Source organism: Etheostoma cragini, chromosome 20, assembly GCF_013103735.1.
Source record: "Etheostoma cragini isolate CJK2018 chromosome 20, CSU_Ecrag_1.0, whole genome shotgun sequence".
NCBI classification, from domain to species: Eukaryota; Metazoa; Chordata; class Actinopteri; order Perciformes; family Percidae; genus Etheostoma; species Etheostoma cragini.
In genome coordinates, this window is record NC_048426.1 from 2,929,539 (window position 1) to 2,939,525 (window position 9,987).

A 9,987-nucleotide genomic window follows, 5' to 3' on the forward strand; every position below is an offset into this window, starting at 1 on the left:
GCTCGCCTCTAGCAATACTGACTCAAGGTGAAGCTATATCCAGCCAGGTGTAGATAGCCAGGATGAACAGGTAAAGCTATGTACAGCCAGGTGTAGATAGCCAGGATGAACAGGAGAAGCTATGTACAGCCAGGTGTAGATAGCCAGGATGAACAGGTGAAGCGCATGTTCAAGGCTTTCTCACACAGACCACAGTATCAATCACAGATTTACTGATGCAGAGATGGAGAAGGTGCATGCACCATATGTTTTCATTACAACATTACATATTTCGTTACTTTCAGCACCTTCTAATGGAAAGTAACGAGGGTGTGAAGCAAAAAGGGAAATACGGCTATTATCAAACGGAGAGAAAAAGCCAACAGACTGACTGAATGTGTAAGGATGCAAAAATATATTTTTTATAAATACTTTTATTGTTTTAGACAGTGCAACATTACATTGACACACCCTTCTATTTACTATCTAATCTAACTAACTATCTTACTATCTACTTTCTAATGTTAGAAACATCATAAAATCAGAAAGCCACCTGGAGGCTTTTGGTGATGTAGCACTCCATTCCATAAGTATTCTCCATCGTGCTAATTGGGTTGCAAAAGCAACAACACTCTCCCTACTATTGGACATAACAATATCATCGCTCTGCACCCCAAACACAGCCAATGTAGGGCTAGGTTGTAGATTTAAACCAAAGGCTTCATTTAAGATCGTAAAAATTGATGTCCAGAACTCTCTCAACCTGGAACATGACCAAAACATGTGAAGTAGATCTGGCCTGTCTGTTCTGCACCTGTCACAGATTTCATGAATGTCGCAGTATATTTTGGCCAGCCTAACCTTACTGTAGTGCATACGGTGAAGAACTTTAAATTGAATCAAATTCAAACGTGCGCAGGAAGAGGTTCCATTCACCCTGTTTAGAGCCCTGTCCCATACAGCATCTGATATGTTTGTCCCTAATTCTTCTTCCCATTTTACTTTTATAGGGTCCATGGATACACTATAGAGTGACATGATTGAATTGTATAAGGTAGAGATTTGGCCCCTTGAGGTCAGAGGGGTCTGCAGTATATCCTCCAGGTTAGAGTGCTCAGGCAATTGAGGGAATGATGAGACATGGGTTTGAATGAAACGACGAACTTGACTAGGTGTTGCTGAATTTACTGACCAAGTGAACTGAAAAAGACTGAGAAAGACGTTATTCATGGAAAAATCTTTACAAGAAGTAAGGCCCATATTATCCCACTGTTTGAAAGTGTCGTCCATTGTAGCAGCTGGAAGAAGATGTTTTTTTACAGACAGGGCTGAGTATTGAAATATCTGAGAGATTAAATGTTTGCCTAAATTGTGTCCAAATCTTAAGTGTTGCGCTTACTACCGGACTGGAAGTGAAACGTGTTGGGGAGAGAGGGAGTCTTGACGTAATCAATGCAGCAAGTGACGCCAGTTTACAAAACTTGGCCTCTGCATCTGCACTACACCAGTCTGCCTCAGGATGTTGAAACCAGTAAACAACTTTTTGTAAGTTCGCAACCCAATAGTATATCATTAAATTTGGGAGGGCGAGCCCACCCCTCTGTCTTGGTCTTTCAAACAATATTTTACACAGCCTTGAATTTTTACCTCCCCATAGAAAGATTGAAAGTAACTTTTCTGTTGCTCGAAAAAAAGACTTTGGAAGGAAGACCGGAAGATTTTGAAATAAATATAGAAACCCAGGCAACACGTTCATTTTAACACAGTTAACTCTTCCATGTAAAGATAAATAAATGGTGCTCCATCGCTGGAGGTCAGATTTTACTCACCCAAGCATTGGAGTGATATTTGATTCAGCAAACCAGAAAAAGCGGGGGTGACATGGATTCCTAGATACTTAAATCCTGACTTTGATATACAAAAGGGCAAGTCTGTATCTTGTATTTGAAGCGCCTTCTCATTCATAGGGAAACACATGCTTTTTGAGAAATTTATTTTATACCCTGAAAAACTACCAAAGACCTCCAAAGTCTACAAAATTATAGGTGTAGGGGACAATGGATCCGTTACATCAATTAGGAGATCATCAGCATACAAAGAGACGTTATATTCCACTCCCATCCTAATAATACCGTGAGTGGACTGTGTGTTGTAGGTTACACTGTTTTAATTTCTTTAAAAATGCTAATTTCATGTGTTGGTTTATTGCTGTATCTATTTATGTGATTAATGTGCTGGTTTTACCGTAAAGTGTCTTTGAGTAGCATACCATGTAAAGCACAATATAAATAAAGTGTATTATTATTTATTATCTACTTTGCCTTTGAGTGAGCAGAGGGAATTTACGTTCCTCTGGAAATGTACCCTAAGGACTCTAGGCTTAATTTCAAACCCTTATTCACAACGCGTTGTTTTACAACCATATGCTCAAATCTCTATAAGCTATGTCTAATTCTAAATATCTTTGTACACTTAATGTTCATTCAGAACAATCAGAAAGGGACAAAAACTAGAACCAGAAGTAAGTGACTTCAATAAGCATAGATATAAAACAATATACAGGTTGTTTTTAATAGACAAGTGACACACCAAAATAAAAAGATTAGAAAGCATTGTGGTGTTCCCAGTGTAATGAACGAATGTAAACTACTCTATATACGTATATAGGCCACGTTATTGGTCCAGGGATGTGAGACTAATTGAGAAGGTTATGAAACCAAAGTAAACTATAATAAAAAAAAACCTTAGGCCCACATATTAAGGAGTAACACAAACAATCCTTAATTAGAGAAGGACAAGCAACAAGAAAAGGAAGTAATGAATCTATTGGTCTCTGACCAGTCTGCCATTAATATCATCTGGGAATACTGCTGCATTGTCCCACTTAATCTCTGGAGCGTCCTTTATAAACCTGAAGCTGCACAGACCACGCTGGGTCGGAGAGAAACATAATTTCAAATGTTCTGTATGTCTGCCACATATTGTAAGATTGACAAAGTTGACTTGACACCAGTGTGAGTTCAGTAAAGTCTGAATATATGCAATATAATTATTAGGAAACACTACACTTTCAGATATCTACAATCCAATTGTTAATAGTTATCTTAATTTCAGAAATCCATAATGAAGAAAAAAATCATTACAGATATACACTCACCTAAAGGATTATTAGGAACACCTGTTCAATTTCTCATTAATGCAATTATCTAATCAACCAAACAAACCAATGGCAGTTTATTCAATGCATTTAGGGGTGTGGTCCTGGTCAAGACAATCTCCTGAACTCCAAAGTGAATGTCAGAATGGGAAAGAAAGGTGATTTAAAGCAATTTTGAGCGTGGCATGGTTGTTGCCGCCAGACGGGCCGGTCTGAGTATTTCACAATCTGCTCAGTTACTGGGATTTTCACGCACAACCATTTATAGGGTTTACAAAGAATGGTGTGAAAAGGGAAAAACATCCAGTGTGCGGCACTCCTGTGGGCGAAAATGCCTTGTTGATGCTAGAGGTCAGAGGAGAATGAGCCGACTGATTCAAGCTGATAGAAGAGCAACTTTGACTGAAATAACCACTCGTTACAACCAAGGTATGCAGCTAAGCATTTGAGAAGTCACAACACGCACAACCTTGAGGCGGATGGGCTACAACAGCCGAAGACCCCACCGGGTACCACTCATCTCCACTACAAATAGGAAAAAGGGGCTACAATTTGCAAGTGCTCACCAAAATTGCACAGTTAAAGACTGGAAAAATGTTGCCTGGTCTGAGGAGTCTCGATTTCTGTTGAGACATTCAGATGGTAGAGTCAGAACTTGGCCTACACAGAATGAGAACATGGATCCATCATGCCTTGTTACCACTGTGCAGGCTGGTGGTGGTGGTGTAATGGTGTGGGGAAAAGTTTTCTTGGCACACTTCAGGCCTTAGTGCCAATTGGGCATAGTTTAAATGCCACAGCCTACCTTAGCATTGTTTCTGACCATGTACATCCCTTTATGGCCACCATGTAGCCATCCTCTGATGGCTACTTCCAGCAGGATAATGCACCATGTCACAAGCTTGAATCATTTCATATTGGTTTCTTGAACATGACAATGACTTAACTGTACTAAAATGGCCCCCGTAGTCACCAGTTTTGTTGACAGATTTGAGTCAATGGGTTTTACTGAGTTTTTTTTACTTTAGATGTATCCTTTTATCACTGTATTATTTAGAATATGGTGTCAACAGCCATAAAATAATCAATTTTTGCCACGTTTTTAGGTATAAAAATGTTACATAAATTAGGCTATGAATGACAGGAGCTTTGTGTTAATAAGTGCTACTGCAGTTGAGTTTTCTGACTCAGATTATGAGGAAAACCCCATTTCAATAAAATGGCCTTTACATATATAGATTACAAAATCCCACACATTTAGGAAGACATTACATGTACAGTGTTGTTTTAACCGTTAAAATTTAACGGTGAAGTGTTTACTAATGCAAATGTCACAAGTCGATCTTGGTGTCTCCGTGGTTTGCAGTGAGTGACACACTCACCAGACAACGGGTGGTGTTTCGAAACAACGGCTAATGTTTGCATGCATGTCTGTTGGAACCACATGCTCAGCAACTCATTTCTAAAGTCAAGTTTCACAAAACACCGACAAATGAATGTCAAATAGAGGCGAAGCGATCAGCACATTGACAATTAGAGAGGATCAGCATGTTTATTTCCTGGTTAGTTGAGATTGGGTCCTCAAGGGCTACGCCTACGCCACATCTGCCTCTATCACCAGTTAAATCAAAAAACAGTTAAACCGAAACACCGGCTTACCGTGGTAATGGCTAGCCTTTATCTTTGAAATGAGATCCCACAGGCTATGGAAAAGTGGAAAACTTGTAAAAAGGACAACACTTTGAAAGCAAGTACATGTTTTATTGTACACAACAGAGGAAATCAACAAACAAAGAATAAATATTGAAGTAGGGCCAAACCACGGCCGAGACGGGCCTTTGTTTATTTACGTTGGCGGAGGGCCGTCGGTGTAGTGGAGCATGGGGTAGAAGGAGCGGGCCAAGTTGTTGGACAGCGTACAGCTGCGTTGGTCTTCGGACACAGGCAGAAGGTGGGTCAGAACCAGCAGGGCAAAGAAGAGCAGGTGCAGGGGAAAGGCGGCGCGTAGAACACGGCGAAAGAAGGTCTGGCGCTGTGGGGAAGAACTGCACCTCTCCTCCCTGGGGGGGGGGGGGGAATGTTAACGGTGAAGTTTACCATTTGTTTATTGCCAATATGTCTTATTTACTAAGTGTGGTTACATGACCCCAAAGGCTTAAGCTAATTTCAAACACAAAGTGCAGTAAAAGTTACCTTCCGGTCGCCGGTCGTCCGACTGTGGAGTCTGAGTCGTCATCCTCATCCTCCTCCTCCTCCTCCTCCTGAAGCAACAGACAAGTTAAAGTTTTAATTGGCTGTTGTGCAGCGACGGAAGAATATTACCTGAGTCAAAGTGTGTAAGTATTAAAAGTCAAAGTGGTCACAGTTGAGCTGGAGAAGATGTAATAAAGGTTTTTGGCAGGAAACGTTCAAAGTAAAACAAGTCAGCATTGTCTCTACTGTCCCTAGAATAGGTATATACGACGTCTTTATCCAATAGACCTTGGTCAAAGGACAGACGGCCCTACCAGTCTCCCCTGTAGCGCGCGCAGGTCGGCGGCCGCCCGGCGCAGCAGCAGTTGCAGTTTGCAGGCGACGAGGTGGACCTTCTCCTTGGCCTTGTCTTCTTCTTCTCCGGCGTCCTCTGGCAGGAGCCGAGAGCCAATGTCCCGCAGCAAGGAGATTCGGTGCCGGCGACGACGCAGCTCCTCTTGCAGAGCCTGTGGAGGGGGATGGAGAGCACAGCAGTCAATCAGCAGTTAGACTATGTGACTTTTCTGCTAAAACGAGGTCCAAAAGCAACTCTGTGAAAGTCAAAGATAAGCATGGATGCTATTTTGAAGCTTCAGTGAAAAAAAGTCGATCCCTGGCATATTCCAAAACCTAACCTTCACACTTCTACAGAAAGCTAGCTTCCTTTAAACACACAAATACAAAACGGTCAAGACTTTTCCGATGCAATTGTTTCAGAGTAAAATCATAAAAATACCAGCTTATATAGCTAGGGAGCTAGCTAACCTCGGTGACAGTTTTGGCCACTTGTTACCTAAAATGAACGTCAATTCACTCCAAAAATACAAACAAATCAGCTGTTAGAGGGTATTCTACTAATGTAAATAAAAATATGAAGCTTCTTCAGTGACATTTACCCATAACAGTTATTTGGCTGGTCTTCATATTTTGCTAAACAATACAGTCCCAGCTCGAATTGCAGTTTCTCTTTATTGGGGGTATCTGCAAAGATACTTCATATATAAAGAACTTCTGTGTCAGATTTTGATCAGAAACCGCTTTATTGGCAAGTATATGTAAACACAAGGGAATTCAAGTCCGGTTTTGTGTTGGTTTAAATGCAGAAACAGACAATGTTATGGCTAAAAACAAAGACAAACAAGGTAATGTTAAGCACCTATGTTTGACTACAATGTACAGATACAAGTTGTATGTGGTATAAAGTGTATTAGTGACACGTATGTACATAAAGTTACACGTAAACAGATCAATGAAGCTTTTAACCAGTAAAAAGTTTCATAGATCTAAAGCAAAGGTAAAGGTACTCTATTGTCACATAGACACACATCTAGCGAAATTCATTCTCTGCATCTAACCCATCCCTCGAGGGAGCAGCGGTCAGCCAATCACAGTGCCCGGGAACCAACTCCAGATCTGAGCCAGTGCCTTGATCAAGGGCAATGACTAGAGAAACTAGAGGGCACTGACTAGAGAAACTAGTACATGTTTTTGATGGTGGGGAAACTGGAGCACCCAGAGGTAACCCACGCAAAAATAGGAATAATATACAGAAAAGCTCGGAACAACCTGGATTTGAACCTGGGACTTTCTAGCTGTGAGGCCACAGTGTTAACCATCGTACACCATTCTGCCTTATCCAGTGTGAAAAACTATTCAGAGGCTGCAGCACCATACAGGAGTCACCCGCTAGAGCGTGTGATCCCTCCCTATACATAAGTATATCTGCACTTAAATCTACAAAAAGCATCATGAAAAACTATTTTTCATCCTACAGTTGGCAGACTGTTCATGCAAGTCTACACAGGTGTATATATCCCCAGTCATTGTCATGTGTTTAGCTATATCCCCAGTCATTGTCATGTGTTTAGATAATGGTCGTTGCATACAGAGATGAAAAAGCTAGAACACTCTGTCCCAACTCCAAACAGCCTGAGTCTGTGAAGAAAGGGAGTTCTTTGGGGCAGCTTTGCACACAGGAAGTCCACATGATCCCATTTTAACCTTTGAGGTTAAAAGAACTTGTTTGGAAGTTGTTTTGGATATAGGGGTCAGCTAAATGACGTGAAATATAATGTGGTCTGCTCACCGTCAGCGTGTCTCGGTGCTCCAACAGGATGTAGCGGGGCACCCGGCGGTCGCCAACATTCACGGCACCGAGTTTGCTCTCGGCCTGAGCGAGCCACAACAGCATGGAGTGCAGCGTCTCGTGAAACTCCTAAAAAAACAACACCATTCAATTCATTTTCATTTATATTGTCAAATTACAAAAAAAATGATCTCTGGACACTTTACAGATTAGTACCCAGAGAGAGTACACAGAGATTGGATGACCTGCATTCATCAGGTTACATTTTCTAAACCGCGCTTATTAATGCCATATTAATTATTAGTGCCATTAACGTGTTTATTTTGCTCATGTCTCTGACAGGTTTCTCCGTGTCACCTGACCTGACACTGCATGAGCGCCTGGTGCAGCTTCATCTCCCAGCTATCCAGCCCGGCGCACGCCTGCTGCCAGCTCTGATTGGCCGAGCTGAGGGTCTCGTTCAGCTCCCGCAGCTCAGCACCATCGCCTGGCAGGAAGTGACGGCTGCTCAAGTTGGCGGAGATCATCAGACACTTGTTGCTGTTGAAGGTCTTCTGCATCTCCTACAAAGAAGCCAGGAAAGGGATGCATGTCAGTGTGGATTTGGGCTAAACGATTTATCATTTTCAAATTAAAATTTGAAAGAATGAGTTTAGCTTATTGTGAAGAACGTAATAAATCAAATATGATTAAGTTGAATGTTTGGTGTAACATTTGATTTCACATTTTTCTGTTTTACTGTTCTATTATCGTAATCTTTATTTAACGTGTTTGTGGAAGGTGCAATATGGTGACTGCTATTGAACAAAGGTGTAAACTATGAGGTGTCAGAAATTTCAGTTTACCCAAAGTACTGATATGTTTTATGACTGTACGACCGATCTGCATGGAATTTGGCACATAGCATCTCTAGACCGAACTAACACAAAGTTGTGAAAAGAATTTTTACAGGATAATAATTGTGCACAAATTCGTGTAACTAACTATGAAAACACCAAATATCTCAAACAAAATAAAAGCTAACAGCTCAAAACTTTAGAATCTTGTTTGCCTTAGCCCTTTGGAGGGCCAGTACACATTTTTGGGAAATTGGCCACTACGGGGCGCTACAAGTACAAAAAGTTTAAATCTCATAAACAGCTCATCAGATTTTTAGAAAATGTGATGGGGACCATCTAGGACAAACCCTGAGGCCCCTTATAGTGGAGTACTGATGTGTCAAAGTGGGCGTGGCCTATAGTACCCACATTTAGGTTCACCACTTACACAAATGTGCACAACTTTAAATTTACAGAGTAGATGTACAATGGGTCATGGACCTAACCTACCAACCATTACACATGTGGACCACTAGGTGGCATTTTACTGTGTTTTTGCCTTTAACATTAGTACACATTAGAAATCCTAACATTGTGTTCCTTGAATTAGGCTGAATCTGATTATGTAGACCACGCCCATTTCAAAGAACAAACTTTGTCTAACTTGTCCAAGCTGTGCAACCAATCTGCATGAAACTTTGTACTTAGCATCTCCAGATACAAGTTATTAAAGTTGTTAAAAGAAATTTGCTAGGTTAAAGTATGCACATTTTAAAGTCAAACTAATTTTCCAGCCAACTACCAATCACAAACTTTATCATATCTTGGCCAAATTTAAATGCTATCTGCAAAAACCTTTATTATTATAAAGATTTATATATAAAGATTATTGCTTAATTGGTCCCTTGTTTTTTGTCTGTCTGTCTGTGTCTGTGTTTGTGTGTGTGTGTGTGTGTGTGTGTGTGTGTGTGTGTGTGTGTGTGTGTTTGTTTATGTGTGTGTCTGTTTCTGCATGTGTTGTTGTGTCTTCCTCCCTCCCTGCTTTCCTCACTGTGTTTTTTGGCTCTGGGATGCGTTCCATGTCTCAGTGTGTTAATTTCTCATAAAAAAATTAAACAAAACATTGCACCACAAGGATCTATACCAAATTTGGCTAGGATTGGCCATTAATCAACGTTTATGTGCTTTGGACGATAGCTCAATCCATGCAAATAGGACATTTGTGATTGCAATATCTGTGCCATAGTAATTGCTATCAACATGACACTTGTGATGCTTGTTTGGCATGCTGCTCTGAGGCTATGTACCAAATTGGCCAAAGATTGGCCATTAGATATCGCTATAATCAACGTAAACCAGTGTTGGCCCTGTTACTCAATCAATGTTAATTGGATATTTGCAACGGGAATGTACCGCAGATGCGCTCAAACCTCTAGATATTTACTGACGTTTGCCTCGCCACGTCATGCTTTTGGTCCCGCTTTCCCACGCTCCCTCCCAAAACACGAATTGCTGGCAATTCCTATTCATGTTCTCATCCTTCCATACTGTAAGAATATAGAGTTGTTTTGATGGTGTGGTGTGGTGTTCTAATGCTCTATGACGTGTTATATCTCTTACACCGTGAGTATTCAATATATACTATATTACATACTATATTACTAAACTATATACTTTTTAAACATAAATTGCAAATCGAATCATGATTGCAATTT

At 40.8% G+C, this 9,987-nt stretch overlaps 1 protein-coding gene across 1 annotated transcript in view; it reads right to left on the minus strand.

The window, feature by feature from the left end:
• Positions 1-4,792: 4,792 nt before the first annotated feature.
• Positions 4,793-9,987, minus strand: part of LOC117936251 (nesprin-2-like) — a 208,747-nt gene continuing 203,552 nt past the window's right edge. Inside the window, exons 125-129 of the mRNA XM_034859128.1 lie at positions 7,817-8,017; positions 7,455-7,583; positions 5,644-5,835; positions 5,330-5,391; positions 4,793-5,196 (exon numbers count right to left, since the gene is read on the minus strand). Of these exons, the coding sequence (XP_034715019.1) occupies positions 4,983-5,196; positions 5,330-5,391; positions 5,644-5,835; positions 7,455-7,583; positions 7,817-8,017 (798 nt within the window). The 3' untranslated portion in view covers positions 4,793-4,982. The remainder of the gene's footprint in view (positions 5,197-5,329; positions 5,392-5,643; positions 5,836-7,454; positions 7,584-7,816; positions 8,018-9,987) is intronic.